The sequence below is a fragment of the Erigeron canadensis genome, chromosome 6, assembly GCF_010389155.1.
Source record: "Erigeron canadensis isolate Cc75 chromosome 6, C_canadensis_v1, whole genome shotgun sequence".
NCBI lineage: Eukaryota > Viridiplantae > Streptophyta > Magnoliopsida > Asterales > Asteraceae > Erigeron > Erigeron canadensis.
This window is the reverse complement of record NC_057766.1, coordinates 35,237,741-35,258,297: the sequence shown is the minus strand read 5'-3', so window position 1 is coordinate 35,258,297 and position 20,557 is coordinate 35,237,741. Positions and strand designations below refer to the sequence as shown.

General features: G+C 30.8%; 1 protein-coding gene across 1 annotated transcript; it reads left to right on the top strand.

Annotated features, from left to right (window-relative positions):
* The first annotated feature begins 3,402 nt into the window (after nucleotides 1-3,402).
* Nucleotides 3,403-6,805, top strand: LOC122603040 (ruBisCO large subunit-binding protein subunit alpha). The gene is made up of 8 exons (XM_043775653.1): nucleotides 3,403-3,553; nucleotides 3,678-3,870; nucleotides 4,574-4,695; nucleotides 4,800-5,007; nucleotides 5,112-5,257; nucleotides 5,351-5,657; nucleotides 5,746-6,197; nucleotides 6,289-6,805. Exons 1-8 carry the CDS (start codon nucleotides 3,494-3,496, stop codon nucleotides 6,574-6,576), a joined length of 1,776 nt encoding a protein of 591 aa, XP_043631588.1. The 5' UTR covers nucleotides 3,403-3,493; the 3' UTR covers nucleotides 6,577-6,805.
* The last annotated feature ends 13,752 nt before the right edge of the window (nucleotides 6,806-20,557 follow it).

The following is a 20,557-nucleotide window of genomic DNA, read 5'->3' as shown; positions in this document are numbered from 1 at the left end:
CCTATATATATTTTTGATTTATTGATTAAAATTGATGGGTAAAAAGTGTAAATTTATTATGGGAAACCAAAAAGTGTAAATTAAATTTAAAGAGGTATTTTTTGTATAATCATAAAAAGTATAAGTATTAATATTGTCATTTAAGAAAGATGAAATAATTAAATTTGATCTAAATCAAATATGGAATTCATCAAAGGGTTCTTGTTTGTTTAGGGATGAATTTAGCACCTAACACTCCGGTAATAACACTTTTAAAATAAGAACGGTGAGAACACATTTTGATGCATTAAAAGTTCATAAAACTAACATAGTGCATAACTAATTATCATTATTTAAGTGTTTAACAACATATTCATCCGTTAAAATCGAAATAATCATGTTTTTTGTTTTGTGCATCCATCTTGGATGCATATTCATCAAAATGATGCATCCAACAAAAAACGTGATTTTTTCGATTTTGATGAATCAATGTGTTGTTAAACACTTAAATTATAATAATTAGTTATGCACTATTTCAGTTTTATGAACTTTTAATGCATCAAAATGATGATTTTAAGGTGTTATCACCGTTATTATTTTAAATATGTTCTTATTTGATTGTCCCCCTATATATATATAATAGAATAATAGTTAATATTATATATTCAATATATTAATATCTAATATATATCCTAACTAGATTAATACCCGCGTAATACGTTAGAAACATATATAATTAATGACATGTCGTTCAAAAAAATAATAATTTAGTGACATGTTAAGTTTTTATAATATCATAAGTTAACAAACATTTAACCAGGTAAAAATTAAACCACTAAAACACATGAAGCTACATTAGTCGTGGATAAGATTTCATTTAACAGTGACCACACAGTTCGCTTTTAGGCATGAAGTTTGCTTTTGTAAAAAACCTTAGTCATTGTTTCTCATATTAATTTGTGCGTTATTTAACCACAATTTTGAAAAAAGGATATATCATCTATCAGAAGTCTCGCTAAGTAAGGTTTTCATTTCTTTGGATGTATTTCACTCATCCGGATATGTCTGCATTGTCATTGCACTTTTGTTTTAACGTTTTGCTCGAATAATTTAGTCATACACTAAAATAGCTAAGCAATTTAATTATCAATCAATATATCGCATGTTGTGTTAATCTAACTTAAAATTATGCATAATATCATTGTAACTTTTATACAATTATTTTTTTGATATATAACTGTGATAGCTTACTATACACTCCATATTTGTTTTTTATTAACAAGGACGGGTTAACTCCGGTCCAGATTTCAAAACATTGATTTAATAAAAACGTTATATGATAATAATCCTATACAAAAATCCTTATAACCAAATTTTATTTGTTATATGATAAAAATACTATACAAAAGTATAACTTAATAAAAAGAAAATTATATTGTAATAACATTAAAAATAAATTTTAAAGATAAAAAATGATGTAAAATATAAAAAAATTAATTTACATAACTATATCTTTAAATACGTTAATTATTAACGTCTACAAACTTAAAGAAGAAAGTAATAATAACTTAAATTTAATAAAATAAAATTAAATCTATAAAAGTTAAAATTCAAAGTATTTATGATATATTATTTTTCTTTATTCGATTGTTAAAGATCACAATTTCATCTCTTTTTTTTTTGTGGAAGGGGTAAGGGAGGAGGGGGGCTGAACTAGGAAAATGAAATGCAATGGATCGACTGGAAGACAGGTAAAAAAGTGAGTGGTTTACGCTTTAGTGGTCTGGATGCTCTTAATTTAGCATTATATGTACAAATGGATATGACATGTGGTACAAAACTTTGATGTCGTGAGGTTTAAAATTATCCAAGTGATTCATGGTTCTGAGTTTGTGTTCCTATGTAAAAAAAATGATAATAATATTTGGGCAAATATATGTTCCTCAGTCTGTGAGACACATTCGATTGCTAACCTCCTTAAGATGTTATTAGATAATAGTTGGGAGTGAAAATAAGACAAGATTATGGAATGATCATTGGTTTAATAGTGGCATTCTTGCAACCCGGTTTAGAAGGTTGTATGCCTAGGCACCATCTAAAGAATGTGTCATGTGTAATATTTTTTATGAGATGACATGAAAATCCGAATGACATCGAGATATTTGTGATAACATGAATAAGTAATAACTTTTGGCGTTGAATCAGTAAGACTTAATGAACAACACAATAAATTTTTGTGAAATTAATAAGGTTAGAAAAACAAATATTAATAAAATGAAATTGAATTTTTATTAATTCGTTAATTATTACTTAAGAAAATTGTATTTTTGATATATATATATATATATATATATATGAATATAAAAATATATTCTCTCGCGTATTACGCGGGACCATAATCAAGTTATCATATGTAAAAAGATATAATAATTGTATAAAAACATATCAATTATGTAAAAGTTGAAAAAGTTGGTATATCTATCACAGGTTAAAATATGCTTTTAATTACATGTATTTAGTAACTCAATTTTTTTCGTGTGACTCAATGCCAATGCCATCTTAAATGTTTCTTGATATGTAACTGAAAATGCGTTGTAAAATGGATAATATAGATATAGAAAAACAAAAAACATATACGACATGTGTGAGGGATGTCAAATTTGTTATTCATATGAGCTTCTACATGTATCTTTTCAGCATCAATATAAAATGTAGTATATGTTGTTTTAACTTGTTTAACAAATAATGATACAAAAAAGATATAAATATAAACAAATTAGGTAGTAGTTATATCTTTGATTCCGTCTAGTTTGATAGTTTTGGATCAATGGTTATACAAATTGAAAAACATAACCGGAATATCTGTTATCTAAAAATTCAAAACCAAAATCCATTGATTAATACGACGTTCAGATTCTAACTTTTTATTCGGTTTTGCAATTAATATTATCTCATCGCCAATAATGACTAGTCCAACTAGTGAGAGGCATCTCAAGTTTTATCCAAGTTCTTGAGTTCGATCCTTAGGGATGACAAGTCTTGAGGTTTTTTTTCCCGAATACTTGTAACGAGCCATGGTCAACATCTTGTTGTCTAGGGTACATGCAAGGCTTTACCATTATACGGTGATATTTCCCTGATGTTGCATACCGACCGAATGTTGGAAAAAAAATATCATCTCATCTCAATAATGAAAGAGAATATAAATGGGTGTATCATGTAACAAAATAAAGCTAGTGGGAGCGAAGTGCAAAAAGCAAACTAGAGTTTTGTATAGGCCAAATATAATATAGCCCAATCTACAGACTTCCATTCCAATTCCATGGAGAATGTTCTGGAATGTCTAGTACACTCCATTTTACTTAAAACCCTATGAATAACTCAATCTCCCCCTCACTCACTCACTCACTCACTCACTCACTCACATTTTTCATTTTATTTTATTTCATAACCAAACAAATAAACAAACAGACAAACAAACACGAAATTCATTTGACACACCAAAACCAAAGAAATGGCTTCCTCTTCTGCTAATGCAATTTCCACCCCTTCCATCATATACTCTCCTAAACAGGTAAAATTTAAATGAAATTAAATTTCAATCCTTTTAGTTTTTTTTTTTTTTTTAAATATATACACATATATATGTGTGTGTGTGTGTATTTTAAGTTGATTAGTGTTTGGATAATTATGTTCAGGGGGGAGTGAGGAATGCTAATTACGGTGTTAATCAATTGCGAACCGGTCGACCGGTTCAGCAGTCAAACCGTCGGGGGCTGGCGGTTCGAGCCTCTGCTAAAGAGATAGCGTTTGACCAGAGCTCAAGGTCAGCGATGCAGGCCGGTATTGATAAACTTGCTGATGCTGTTGGTCTTACCCTCGGCCCTAGAGGTACTACATAAACTACCACTAGTAATTATAAATCTACAATTTGTTATTGTTATTATTTGTGTCTGATTTCTGCTTAAATTTGTGTATTTTGGGCCAAGCGTTTAAAAAATGTATGCAAATTTAGTACAAAGTTTATTGTAGGGTATCCAAATTAACACAATTCTACCTTGTGTTTTCGACTTTATTATAATACTGCTATTGTATGTGTATGCTAGTAGTATTTTTGTTCATGTGACAAAACATGTATTGGGCTCTTCATTGAAACTTACATAGATGACAATTCCACAAAAGTACTATTATATCGATTTGACATAATTGGTGTGTCTAAAGATATGCCTAAAACCTTAGGAATTTGACTTGTGGATTCCACTAATTCTCTTTCCTAATCTTGCCCCCTGATTTTTCCACATGTTATTATCTTACAATTAGGCACATCTTTAGGCACACCAAGTAGGTTGATTTATCATTATCCATATTATATATAGCTATAGTTATATATATAATTGGAATAAGTGAGAGTTGGATGCATACATTAGATTTTGGAACAAAGTTGAATACTTTTTGATGCACTTGACCTTTTTTGTTTTTCTAGTATGGCAACAATGTCTCAGTGGTTATTGCCTATCATTTTGTTAGTAAATTCATCAGAAATGAGTAAGATTTGATCTCATTTGGTTGCAATTGTGGTTCTTATGTCATTTAGGAAGGAACGTGGTCTTGGATGAATACGGTACCCCAAAGGTTGTTAATGACGGGGTTACAATTGCAAGAGCCATTGAGCTACCCGATGCCATGGAAAATGCTGGTGCTGCTCTTATTAGAGAGGTTTGAGCTTAATGTTTTTTATTAATAATCCGATTTACTTTAAATTACTAGTTGGTTGAGTATCTTTTTCTGGTGAAATTTGGGGGCTGATTTACGCTGCACAGGTTGCGAGCAAGACCAATGACTCGGCTGGCGATGGTACAACAACCGCATCAGTCCTTGCACGGGAAATCATCAAACTTGGTCTTTTGAGTGTAACCTCTGGTGCTAATCCGGTTTCAGTTAAGAAAGGTATCGACAAGACCGTGCTAGCTCTGGTTGAGGAGCTTGAGAAGAGAGCCAGACCTGTTAAAGGTCGTGATGACATCAAAGGTAATTTAGAGTTTCTTTCGTCATAACAACTTTTGATGAATGGTAAAGATAGAGTCAGTTTACATCATCCTGCTTCTGATGGGACAATTTGTGCATTTTTAAAGCTATTGCGTCAATTTCTGCTGGGAATGATGATGTCATTGGAACCATGATTGCCGATGCTATTGATAAGGTTGGACCAGATGGTGTGTTGTCTATTGAATCATCATCCTCGTTTGAGACAACCATTGATGTTGAAGAAGGAATGGAGGTTTGTATAACTGTATTTATTTCAATTTTAATCTTGTTTTAGCTATCTAATATATGCTTTGATTTATGACTGTTTATTTCATGTGTTTTGCAGATTGATAGAGGATACATCTCTCCTCAGTTTGTTACGAACTCTGAGAAACTATTAGTTGAGTTCGAGAGTGCTAGAGTGTTGGTCACTGACCAAAAGATAACTTCTATCAAAGACATAATTCCCTTGTTGGAAAAGACCACTCAACTGAGAGCTCCTTTACTAATTATTGCGGAGGATGTTAGTGGAGAGGCTCTGGCTACTCTTGTTGTGAACAAGCTGCGTGGTATCATCAACGTTGCCGCAATTAAGGCACCTAGTTTTGGTGAGAGAAGAAAAGCCATGCTTCAAGATATTGCTATCATGACAGGTACATGATTAGTAGTTACTTTTTGTTCTTTTTTATTTTCATCTAACATACGTTACTGATCTTTCATCAATTTTGCAATCTGTAATAGGAGCCGAGTACCAAGCCAGTGACTTGGGATTGCTCGTTGAGAACACATCTGTGGAGCAGCTTGGTACAGCCAGGAAGATCACAATCACCAAGGACTCGACCACCATTATTGCAGATGCTGCGTCAAAGGATGAGATACAATCGAGAATTGCTCAGATAAAAAAGGAGTTGGCCGAGACAGATTCTGTCTATGACTCCGAAAAACTTGCCGAGCGTATTGCAAAGTTGTCTGGTGGAATTGCTGTGATAAAGGTAGGGGCTGCAACCGAAACTGAATTGGAGGATCGTAAGCTTCGTATCGAGGATGCTAAAAACGCAACGTTTGCTGCCATTGAGGAAGGAATAGTACCTGGAGGTGGTGCTGCTTTTGTTCATTTGTCAACATTGGTTCCTGCCATCAAGGACAAGCTTGATGATGCAGATGAACGTTTAGGTGCCGACATCATCCAAAAGGTAAAATTGTTTGCAATCGTTTTTCACTGTGTCGTATCTGTTTGACTCATTATAACAGTCTTACACTAACATTGAACATGAGTTGCTGCAGGCATTGGTGGCACCAGCATCCCTGATAGCTCAGAATGCTGGAATTGAGGGCGAGGTGGTTGTTGAGAAGGTAAAGGAAAGTGAATGGGAGATGGGATACAACGCAATGACCGACAAGTATGAGAATTTGGTAGACGCAGGGGTGATCGATCCAGCAAAGGTGACAAGATGTGCCCTCCAAAATTCGGCTTCAGTTGCTGGAATGGTTCTGACAACACAAGCTATTGTGGTCGAGAAGGCCAAGCCCAAGGCAGCTGTTGCTGGTGCGCCTCAAGGTCTCACTGTATGATCAACAAGTTAATTTGAGTGCATTATGATTCTAGCTGAAACTGTGGCTTGTTCTCGTGGCAATGTAGTATAGGAAATGTGATTGGGGTCTTTTTTTTTACCGATTTGAGGTCACTGTTACCTTAGCTAAATGTTATCTACCGGTTGAGGCAACTCGATATATCTTTTGTCATTGCAGCTAATGCGCCATTTACGAGCATTAAATTATATTGATCTTGATAGTTGGGTAACAGCAGAAGGGTGCCCTTTTAGGGTGGAAGGTTGGCTGCCAATGAGTAGGGATGGCACCTACGGGTAACGGGTGCGGGTATCTTTTTCCCCTTACCATCCCCGCGGGTTTTTCTTGAATAGTCAATTCGCGGATATCCGCAAACGGGTTAAATATATAATCCATGTTCATCATTCGCGGATATACAAGTTCACGGGTAGATCCACGGATTCTATATAACCCAAAAAAAAAATCTAATACTAACAATTATAGTATTAAAAAAAAACGTACTGTCAACTAATGTTAAGTAAATAGGAATTGAACTTTGGAAACAAAAATTAATGGACTAACATGATGATCAGAACAAAACTTGTAACAGAAAATGTAAATTGTTTTTTACAAGTTTACTAATATTTATCACATATGTATATAAACTTTATATAAAATTAAAAATAGTGTGCGGGTTTGACGGGTTATCATATTAATATATCACGGATCTCATTAATGGATATCACGGGTTCACGGGACGGATATATTCATGACGGATATGGTATATCCATTATCCATCCGCTACCGACAAACGGGTACACAAATATACCCATTAAGCATCCACGGGTAAAATGTATCGAAATTAACCATCCATGACGGATGGATATCCGCGGATAATGGGTTTTTTTCCACCCGTTGTCATCCCTACCAATGAGGTCAAAAGTTGGCACTCTCACCCTATGGGTGTTTGCCACGTCAAATTTGGTAACTCTCACCCTATTGATGTTTGCCACATCAAATTATTACGCCATTCCATTCCAAAATGCGAGGAATGGTTGCCAATCATGCCAATATCGGTACCCGTGTCAAAATAATTTTTCTTAGTTGCAGTAAATGTTCATTAGTTTGGCTTGCCAATCCTGTATGCCCGTTTTGACAAGGGGTTTCCAACATGCCAAAATTTGCAGCTCATCGTATTTTATGCTTGTCGAAGATGACAGTTTGATGATTTGGAGGTTCCATTATTATATCTTGACTTAGTATTGTGGTTGACGTTTTCTTTCAAGTGTTGTTCGCCTATGGTAAAATAGATTTAGAAGAACCCATCGCCCCTAGATTACATTTTGTTGCATTTGATGGTCTGTAATTTGCTGTGAGTTGAGACAGCTTATGCCAAATGCAACAAAGGTTAGTTGTATACTTTGTATGTACTATCGAGAGAACACATCAAGTATATGAATGCCAAAATTAAGTTTACCAAACATTTTGATTTAATTTAATTTCATAATAAAGTACGTATTTCATAGAATTTTGGTGGAAGACTAAGTTCTTTGGAATCAGTCTGGTTACCTTCGGTAAAGTTAAAACAATTCTTCACGGTAAAGGTAAAACCATCCTTCCGTAAAAGACGGACTTGAGTAATTGTTAATCTTTGAAATCTAGTTATCTAACTTATCAGTTTGGTTATCGGACTTTTGACTAAGTAATTGGCCTTTCTTTATCTGTGGGCCAACCGTTACCAATTATAAGGTCCGATGATGATGGAGGGACAAATGAGTAAATCAGTTTATGTTCACATCAATAACTTTTGTTGCATGTTATATGGTATTAAGTATAATTTGAAAATCGTATTTGTAATCCTTTAAATATAGGGTGGTGATAACTCTACACCGGTTTTTATCTATCTCCAATATATATATATATAAGTGTGAGATAATTTGAGACCACCTCTTATTTTAGGACCATTGATTTTTGTACACCATCATGATCTACTACGATATACAAGACTTTTTTGTAAAAACACTAAGACTTTCCAGCGATGGATCCATAGAAAAATCATGTGTAAGTTACTTACACATGTGTAAGTTAACTTACACATAATTTTTCTGTGGGCCCGTCGCTTGAAAGTCTTAATGTTTTTACAAAAAAGTCTTGTATATCATAGTAGATCATGATGGTGGTGTGTAACTTACGAAAATCAATGGTCTTTTTTTGGACTTTTTTTAGTTGGTCTCAAATTATCTTTCCCCTATATATATATATATAATATACAACTGTCTAAAGCATTAATTGTTATAAACGGATAAAATATGTTGTTAATGTTGACTGCTATTGAAGCTACGTTATTATCGTGGTATCTTGTTTAATTGATTGCCCACTTATACTGCTTTCAGTAATTACGACATCAAACGCATTGTCAATGGAATCCGCTGCAACGCACGGAGACCATACTAGTTATTTCGGTCCAAAGTAAGAGACACACAATGACATAACTACATACAACTGTCGAAGTCGTTGGAATCTAGAAGGTCAACCCTTGACATAAGACTTTGTTATTGTTATGCCTTACCAAAACGTGCATCAACAAACGGTCTCTAAGTTTCAACCCCATAATACATGTTACAACTTACATATATAAAAACCAACGTCAAACAAACCCGATGGTCGTCCAACAATAACTGATCATTTTGAATTGACTGGTTCAAGACAATGATATTTCATAGTCTCCTTCGAACATTTGAAGTGGTCATATCGAATTATCTAAATGTATTTTCTTTTATTCTAGGCTTTACACCACTTTAAACAATAATACCCACTTCATTTTCTTCATCTGTTTTGTTACGTCATCATCACATAACATTTTTATACTAACAAACCAACTGACATATCATTTTACTTGCTTAATCACGTATGTTATTTTAATTTTTTTTTTTTTATGTATATGAATCGATTAAACACATTACTTTTTGATTTGTCTACTCATCAGACCCACCCCATCCACTTCTGCCCTGCCGACACTGTAAAGTGATGCAGTCAACCGGACAAGCCATTGCCAACAGTTCCAGAAATTGACGAGCCTTGTTGGCAGGCAGGGACGGAGCCAGAACTTATTTTGTAAGGGGGCAAATTTAAAAATCTCTTGTTATATTTATTAGAGTCATTTTTGAAGGAAAAAATTTTTAAAAAAAATTGACCCTCACATGAGAATTAGAAAATATGAACTCTTAAAATAATTTCTTGTGAGTGCAAGTTATGGGAACTTGAACATTGGTCTTTGCAATTTTGGCAAATTTGCAAAAAGAGGGGTTGCATTATATTAAAGAACATAAAATAAGTTCATCGAAATCAATGATATGCAATTTAACATCTACATAAATTTTCACCTGACTATTGTGATTACTATTATATAATAATTTGAAAAGAAAATATCATTTTCACATACATCTATATTATTTATCAATGTATGATCATACATTAACTCAAACAAATAAAACACTTTTTTTCAGCTTTTCTTTTTAAACTCTATTAAAAATCAAAATAACTCAAGATTTTTACTTTATCAATAGAAGATTTTATCTCAAAACTAATGCTTCCAACGTAAGTAACATACTTACAAAGAAGAGGCGTATGACAACGATGGTGACATTTGTATATATTTTTTGTTTATTTATATTTTGTAAGAACACAATTACAAATATACCTTTAAAAAATTACATTGTACCAAGATCCATAAAATATAATAGTTGATTTATGAATTTAATATCTTAAGAATGAATCAATGTGCATCATGACAAATAAGAGAGAAAGATGATAAATATACTTGATATTGATAATAAATAACGCTCATGATTATGAGGCCACATGATGCTTAAAATGCCCCTTTTATGACTTTTTAGATAATGATCACATTTTGGTTTAGAAGTGTCATTGAAACACTAATTATTCTCGTAGTTCAAACATGGATTATACATCATTTACCTTGAGTTTATTGGCAATATGTAACTTGTGAAGTATGAGGATATACTTAAATGAGATGCATGATGTATTACTAATCCTCAGACATGGTATGTAAATATATGTGAATAGAATAATATTTAAGAATTTTATTTGTACGAGAAGCAATAAAATTTATATTGTTAAGACACTTCATACGTCAGGCATTGAAAACATTTGGTAATAATGAGAATTTTTAAGTGATGTGATCATGAGGGGGAGAAGATACGCGTTGCACTCTTTTTCCCTTGAGCAAGGCTTTGTCCCACTAGGTTTTTCTGTCAAGGTTTTTAACGAGGCAACATCCCCAAGCGTATCGAAAGAATTATGTACTCTTTCCCCTTCACTAGATCTTTGTCCCGTTGGGTTTTATCTAGTAAGGTTTTAACGAGGCATAATGTCTTTAGTCAATGGACATCCAAGGGGGAGTGTTATAAATATTATATATGGAATGGATATCCATATATTGAATGGTAATCTGTTCTATGATTAGGAGATTGTTTTCTTAGAGGATATTCCAGCTTGTAATTATATATACCTCTTTATGAGATAAATAAAAAAACTCTCTTCATTCTCTCTATATTCTTGTCTTTTGTATTGTTATGTGTCTTTGTTTTACAACATTATTCACTTTGTTCACATTTATTATTCTTTGAACTAGGTTTAACCTTTTAAGTTTTTTTGAACAACATAAAGTAAGTTTATTATTATACAAAGCAGAAAACACATAATTAAATGATCAACGTAAATATTGTCAGCCAAGTAGAAAGTAAATTGCGCAGTACATAATAAATATAGCTTCTATAGTCTGCGTTGTTTTTATATACTGAACAATTATTTCAAGGAAACAAAAAATACTGTATAAATAACTAGCCAATTAACCCGGGTTCAACCCGTGCTTATAAATAAAGCTTTTGTAATATTAAGTTATGTTGATATTTAAGAACTATGAAATAGTTCAACCATATTCATAATCTCGAAATAGTATATCTTATATTTCGAATGTATATTTAGCTTATTAACCTACATAATATGCAGGTAATTTAAAAATCTATTTGATAAAACAATTTATATGATGAAAATTTAAAAGACCATGTATAAAATATTAGAGTTTTCAAAGGAAATAAAAACTTTTTTTTTTTTTTTATAGAAAAGAGCATCATAAATAACAAAAATAAAAATTATAAAAACTTAAAAGAAGAAAAGTGCTTATAATATCATAAGAAAATTAAACAAAAAAACTTAATTTTAAAAAGAATTTAAAGATGACAATTAAGCTATTTTAATTTTTTTTTTTAAATGATGATTTTATAACAGTTGTTTTATTATTTAATATAGACGGACTGATTGATAATATTAAGACGAAAATAGATGGTGATATTATATTTAAAAATTGACATATAGTCGTTTAAAAAAAATTAGATAATTACATTTTAATTTATATTGGACTTAAGCTAAAAATGAAATATATCATAAATCTATTAAAAAATAATTTAAACTTTTTATAGAATGATGTCATAAATGAAAAAAAATAAAAAGATATAATTGATAGAAATAAATGTAATAATGACAACTAAGCATTATTTAAAAAATCATTGTCATTATAATTTTATTTTATTTATATAAGATATTTGTAAAATGTATATCCTTTCGGTATATCTTTTCTAATATCACGAAGCCCGGTTAATATTTTTTTTTTGTCCAATTAGAGAATTTGTTTGCTCATCTTTATTTTATTTTTTTTATACTGAATAAAAAAGGATTGCTATGACATCATCATTTATAAAAAATAACTTACTTGTCACCTTTCAATTCTTTCTTGATATTTAGTTCTTTTTTCTATTTAATTTACTTATGATGTCATAAACATTTTCCTTTTCTAAAATTTATTAAATTTTTATTTTTATTTTTTATGATGTTAATTTTTAAAAAATGTTTTAATTTCTTTTAAAAACTCTAATAATTTTTATATGGTCTTTTAAGTTTTATCATCTAAATAATTTTGTAATAACAGATTTTTAAAATATCTTCATATTATGCGAGTTAATAAGTTAATTATAAGGTATACTCACTACAAATAATATTGCATTTGTTCACACTTTTAGTTAGTGTTAACAAATTAAAATTTTTGTCACGCTTTTATGTGTATAAAAATATGTAAAGCTAAAGGTGTGTAGAAATTTCTTCACACTAAAAAGTGTGTAGAATTAAAAATTCACACTTTTTAGTGTGAAATTTCATAATTATTTTGTAATACCTCATTTGTCCACGCTAACTAAAAAGGTAGCGCAGACAAATTAGGTGTTACAAAATAATTATGAAAGTCCACACTAAAAAGTGTGAACTTTTAATTTCACACATTTTTAGAGTTCACACTTTTTAATGTGGAGAAATTTCTACACACTTTTAGTTCTATATATTTTTACACACATAAAAGCGTGACAAAAATTTTAATTTGTTCACGCTAACTAAAAGTGTGAAAAAATACAACATTATTTATAGTGACTATTTCGATGTTATGAGTATCGTTTGACTGTTTCAACTTTAGTTGCGAATATATGTTATTATAAACTTTTACTAATATACCCGGATTAATTAGCTAGTAATTAAGCAAAAGAAAAGTGTAATGTGAATGTCAAGTAGTTGTTTAACTTGAATCGTACCTAATATATATGATACCAATATATATATAATATATAATATAAATATAAATATAAATGTCGAGACGTAATAATGTAACATAAATAAAAAAAGCGACGTGTGGTCCTAATCATATGATACTTTACTAAAAAAACATGTTTTTTATAGGATTCACAATATGTTATAGATGCTTAATGTTCACATTATACCTAAAAATGAATTAACCTTATTTTTATTTATTATTGAAGAGATTTCGTAACTTTTATTACATGTGCGACATAAATGATCCCATAATTTCTATCGTGCTTTAATTTCAAACGGGTCCTAACCATGTGAAACCGATGGTCATGTTTGAATTATAGTTATAGTTAGGCTTGTTGGGGGTAAGAGTGTAGTCGACAAGTTTTATCAGCAAATTGCTTTGGTTAACATCGGCTATTTGGCTTTCTTGTAGCATGTGTATCGGTAAATATTTACAAGTTTAATCGGCTATATAAATTGGTCACATTTGGCCGATCCTTGTGAACGTTGGGAGCGTGCTATGTGACCGTATTTTTGTTCTTGTGTCAAAATTTTTTTCATTGGAAACCTAATATTGTTATTTGGGGGGTTTTCGATTTTGAGGCTAATGCTATGGTTTTCTTGGCTTCTATTGCCGGAATCCATGCCGGAAAAACTAGTAGACTCTCCTAACGTACAATACCCTTATTCCGATGAGACCTGAAACCCCTTTTTGGGGTTTCTGGTGGTCGCTAGCAAAAATCGTTCACTTTTTACGTCCAAATAATTGTTTGGCTTTGGCAAGGGTGCAGTGGACACATTTTATCGGCTCTTTAGCTACTTTTCCAGTGACCTTCTTTTTTAGGGTTTCTGGTTTAATCAGTTTTTCGGTGACTCCCTTTTTGGGGTTTCCGGTTTAATCAGTTTTCCGGTGACTCCTTTTTAGGGTTTCTGGTTTAATTGGTTGCTGCATGTGATCCGGTGACTCCTTTTTGGGGGTTCTGTTGGTGTTGCTTCGGTTTTTCCAATGACAACTTTTTGGGGTTTCCAGTTAATATGGTTTTCCGACAAGCCCTTTTTTGGGTTTTCCGGTTAACTGTTGCTGCTTATGCTTGATTATATGTATATTTATCTTATTTACGTCGCCGTTAATTGCATGTTTGTAATTAGCTTGGTAGTGTTAACTTAGCGGTAACGTTGCCAGATTTTTCCTTGGTAGTATTGCCGTCTTTTGTTCCATTAAAGCAATAGGTAGTCTGAAAAGTAGTATTATGCCGATGATGATATCGTCGAACAATTAGGTTACCGGTGTTACGTTAAATGGGCGATGATAATACAAAATGTTCGTAAGAATGTGACTCAGATGATCCGAGGCATATCTTGGCGGGGTAAACCTTCGGGTTGGCAGCCATGACGTCTTCAACTTCCGAATTCCCGACCCCCAAATTCTGAGCCCGGGTATAAATTTTATAAAAAACTGTCACTTTTATATATTTCCCAGCAACCTTGTCACTTCTATATATTTTTCGGTCACTTATATATATTTTTCGGCATTAACATTTGGCAAGTTTTAGCTCGTTTTGTTGCACTACACTACCACTTTTGACAAAATTTGGCTAGTTTTTTGTAAAAACACGTGGGGGCTTCTTATTGGCATAAAAGAGCCAAAAACTAGCCAAAGAGCCAAGCGTCGGCTCTGTACCCTTGCCTCTTAATTATTTTTTTTTTGGAACAACATTTCTATTTGTATTAGATGTGACTTTCGACGAAAGACTGGAAGACACCAAAAATTATATCAAAGAATTACAAGAAATAAATGGGGCAAACCTGCCATAGTGACCAATCTAAGCTATTTTTCTTAGTACGGTACTTAATCCAAAAGAAAGAAAAAGAAACAATGTCATGAAAAAGATCCAAACTAGTCATTCTTTTGTCATTGAAGGCCACGTTGTTCCGATGTTTCCAAATAACCCACCACCACACAAAGCATATTGTCTGAATAATACTCTTAAATCGCGTTGTCACGTGAAGTCTCGATACCCACTCCAAGATGTTATTTTGTTGCTCGTCGGGAATATTAAGTTGAAGCCAATTTGATAATAGAAGTCTTACCTCGATTGATTGTGTACAATCCTTAAAAATGTGATTCGATGTTTCAGCCCTCATATTACAAATCGGATAGCTAATAGAATAAAGCTCGATTCCTCTAGTACTAAGGTTCAACTTTGTGGGTAGTTAATCTCTCAACAATCTCATGTGAAGATATTGACTTTCTTTGGCACCATGGAGTCCCAGCATGTCGGTTAATCTTTAATAGGAAGAATTGTCAAATCTAGGTCTTTTCTTATATCTTTAACTGAGAAAAACATGTTACTTTTACATTTCTATTATAAGATTTCTTCTCCATTCCCATTTCCAAGAATTGTCAATACACCAATTCGAAATAAAGCAATCCGACTGATTTTCAAATGCATAAAGTCTTGGGGTATCTGCTGGCCAAAGTCGTTTCCTTGATCCAAATATCTTTCCAAAGTCTAGTTCTATATGGTTTTCATAACTAAGATATATTTTCCATTAATTATATATTTACTGAAGAAAAAAGATATGGCCGAAGAAGGATCTTTCATTATAAAACGCAAAAATGTTACCTTTAAGGCTTTAATGGTGTTTGGATTTTTTTTTGTTTATGCAACGTTTTTCCACGAGGGTTCTAAATTAAAGGTATTTTCCTCTATTTGATCATGGAATTTATATATTATATATTATATATCTATTAAAAAAGTAGTTAAACAAGCCTTTTAAAACATTCTTCAAACTAAAAGCCATTCTAAAAAATTGCCATGTAGGATTTATCCCATGTGGCATCTCCATATTTTTTTAACAATTTTTTATAGCCTATTTTATATTTATAGAAAGTTTTAGATTAAAAAAAAAATCTTCCATCAAAATGATCAAATCTTATGTATATATAATCACAATTACAGCTTTATAATTTAATATTAAATATTATATTAATGCTACAGACTACAGTTTTTTATTATATTATTATTAATATCAAACTAATATGTTGAGTTTTAATGATTTTTTTACGAATTTTTGTAAAGACTTAGGTTGAGTGTATGTGATTATAAGATATGTTTATGAATAAATTTGAAAAGAAACGATTCATATCATATTATTGATAATTATAATTATGTGTTTAAATTTTAATACATGTTTATCTTTAATCTTATAGCTACAAAATAAATAACATTAGTCAAAACTTTGATAAATGATTGTTTTAAATAGCCTCACATTACAAAATTAATAACATTAGTCAAAACTTTTTTTTTATTTTTATTTTTTATTTTAGAACGATAGTCAAAACTTTATTAAATGATTGTTTTAAATAGCCGCACATCGTGCGGGTAAAAAAACCTAGTTATATATATATAAGTATATACTTGTACTCAATGAATGTGTATTAGTTTTATCATCTAAGACTAAACGGAGTAGCCTGTTACTTCTCGTAAATTCCATCCGGAACGCCTCACTTCGATCCCGGGGGCGTTCCACCTCATTAAAAACCGAGACCCGTTTCATTCTTAAAGCGTTAGATGAGTTGGTTTTTTGTGGGGCCTTTGACCGATTCACACTTCCAAGAAGAAAAAGTAACTAATTAAATTTTTTTATTCCTTAAAAAACCTATTATATACTCCGTATATAATTTTATATTTTGTGGGGTCTCTAAGGGCATTCCTCCACCCAAAAGAAATGGGAGAATGCCCCTCATGATTGAGGAGTGCCACATGTCGATAAATGATGGGTGGTTGGGCATTCCCTTAATGCTCTACTCCACTTAGTCTAATAATTAAAATATAGTCTATTTGTTTTACTTTAAATACTAGTTCTAAAATACATATCAAAGTAAAGTTTTGGTTATCGAGGTTAACAATTAATCTAGCTTGCCGCTCCACCTCTTGTCTGTTTAGTTATTGTACCATTAAATTCAGAACATCGATTCTTACTTTTTAGAAGCAGCTAAGTTGATGCTAAGTTTACTAAACCAAAGTCTAACTTAAAATGATGTTATCATCAAGCAAGAACATGAGAATACGGAATCCATTATATTAAGATAACAATCACTTGATATCGAAACACATCAGTAGAAGTCATAGAATAATTAAGTTGAAAACTGACCATGATCTTACCTATATATGATGTTACCCGTTGGAACCTCAAACCAAACAGTCTTGGCCACATAATTGACAAAAGTGGTGACATTGTGAATGTATATATAGAGTTAGTTAATCGAGAAAATATCTCAAAGTGTACAACACCACGACGACACTGCACCTCCTGAAATGACTATATTGAAAAACTAGTCTTGACCTTTAATCTTTGATACATCAAAGTTTAAATTGCAAGCATATAAAAGAATTGACAAAAATGTTGTGACTACAACACGACCTCAACATAACCTTCTCTATATAAAGCATACTTAAATCAACCATCATAATCGACCTTCAATATGATCTCGTCCAAGAGCGAAAAACCCACGAGGCACCTTTATTAATTTTTGTTCATTTACAAAAAATAATTAGTTAATACTAAGTACAATTTTGTCTAGCATTTAGTTGCAACATGGTAAAATGATATATATTAGACACTAAGAGGGTATTTTTTTTATTTTTTAAAAAGAGGGTATTTTTTATTATTTTTTTTTCCATTTTATCCTGTATATAACATATTTTTTTTGTAGTGAACATCTACATATAGTGAGTAATTATCATACTAATTTTGTTAGTTAATTATTTCTTATATCTCACTCTAGATTATTAATTTAACTAGCTAATTAACCCGGGTTTAACCCGGGCATATCAATCAAATTTTTATAAAATTGCATCTTCGCCACCGAAGTTACGATAGTATAAGAGCACTTGTCTCCTCAAAATAGTATATCTTATAAGTTATAATTAGTTTATTAACTCGCATAATATGTGAATAACTAAAATTTTTTATGATAAAGTTATTTAGACGATGAAACTTATAAGACAATGAGTTTTTTTCTAAAAAAAATAAAAAATATATATCTCTAAATTTTTTTTATAAAAAAAAAAATATGCAATATATTTTAAGAATAAGAGTGTTTATGACATCATAAGTAAATTAAAAATAGCAAGCTTAATATTAAGAAATAATTTGGATGTGACAAATAAACAATATTTATAGAATGATGATGTCACAACAATCCTCTTTTATTTAATATAAAGATTTGTCAAACCTTACGTGTTTACTTGAAAATTAAATAAATGGGTAATTTAATAAGAATATATAAGATTCTATCATTAGACAAAGAAAAAAACAATTTTATTCAAATACTTTAATATTTTAAGAGTAAATGTATCATTTGGTAAACTTAAGACAATCTTTATATCTTCGTTAAATTTTTATACTAGTTAAATTGAATATCCTTGAATATGTAAGTATTTAAAGGAGAACGTAGTTTAACATTGTTTAAAAATGTATCCATTTACAAAATTGGTCAAAGGTCAAAAGCCTTCAATTTTGCAGAATATATGACCCACAGTTTTGATAACATGCTCTTTTCATTAATTGGTATATTTTTCTAGAAGTTGGCACCATCCAAAAAATGCCCCTTATTCTCGCCATTGCTACATCCCACGTTACCACCCGTCCGTAGGTTGTTTGTCGGTCACTTTTGTATCATTTATGTTTTATTTTTCCTTTTTAACTGCGGATCAATCACTACGTAGGGTGTATATAATGTTTTCTTAAATAAGTTTACGCTAAATGATCCAATATTTCATAAGTTTATGCTAAAAAGACTTTTATGACCCACACCTTTAAAAAAAAAAAAGAGTTTATGCTAAAAAGACTTTTTTTTTTATTTTTAAATACAATATTTAATAAAAAGAATACTCCGCAATAGTTCGTCTAAAGATACAACATAATAAAGATTTTTGACTTTTTATACTTGAACCTGAATCTCCTTAAATTCAAGCTTTCATAAAAAAAATCCTTACCCCTACTTATATGAAATACCTCACAATTAAACTGTTGGTCATCAAACTACATTGCTAGTGATTATGTGTTATAAAAATCAAGTTTCATATTACCATATTATTATAGATAGAAAATGATAAATTCTCTTATATATTAGGCTAAAAATATTCCTAAAATTATAAGAACTAATTCTCTTTCCTAATCTTGCCTTCTGATGTTTCGACATATATAATCTCATGATTAGAAAGATTTTTTAGGCTAATTAATTAAAAGGATTAATCATTTTCCATTATAGATATCTTTATATAAATAACAAGAGATTGTTCAAATGTCTATTATAACCAATCAAGGGGACTTTGGAAGTACGATTGTGATATCGATTTTGTGTTTTAAATTGTGTTCTGGAAAAACATTTTCAAACTTGTTTTTTCAAAAAATGCATTTTGTCTTTATGAAAATGCAAATAATCAATAATTTTTGCCAAAAACTTTTTACTATTGTTTGTGTTATTCAAACACAATAATGAAAATAATCAGTTCCAAACTCAATCCTAAACACTCTCTAAAACCTTTAATTTTTTAATCATAGTTTGTCTATATAAATATATCAAATGAAGGGTATATTTGACAAAAGCTTTTTTAGAGCTTTAGGCTTTTATTTAAAAGAAAAAACTCAAAATAAAACGCTACTTGAAGTAACGTGTCTAAAGATTTTAGTTTGGACGATATTTTTAATTTTTAAAATAACACAAATAAATTTGTAAGTTGAAGCTATAACTATAATATCAAACATCTCTGTAAAATAAAAGCTTTAATTAATAGCTTTACTTAAAACTACGGCTTACAATTTCAACTTAAAATTACAGTCGCAAGCTACAACTACCAACTATAATTACATTCGCCAAAATACCTATGAAGCATAAGCTACAACCATACCCATTCAACAAATATAAAAACAAAACTTTTCTTATTTTCTGAATTTATTTGATCATACGAAACTTTAATCTTCTATATACTAAAAAAACCTATATTCTTTCTATTTATTAATTAACCAGCTATAAGGCTTGAATTTAACAAATTCGATTTTGGTTATGTTAGTTAATTTTATTTGAATATTTATTTATATATTTACATATGTACGTTTAACACATTGTAAAGGAAACCTTTTTTTAATAAATAAGATAACACGTACTCTAAAAATATTACCTTTCATTAGAATAAAAGTAAATTATATGTATGGTCTCTGTGATTTAATTATGGAAAATGATAATGACAGCCCTAAGGGCTGTCACTAACAACATATTACATGCTTAAAAACTTGTACATTATATATTAAAAATTGCCCCCTGATTTTTCTAACAGCAAAG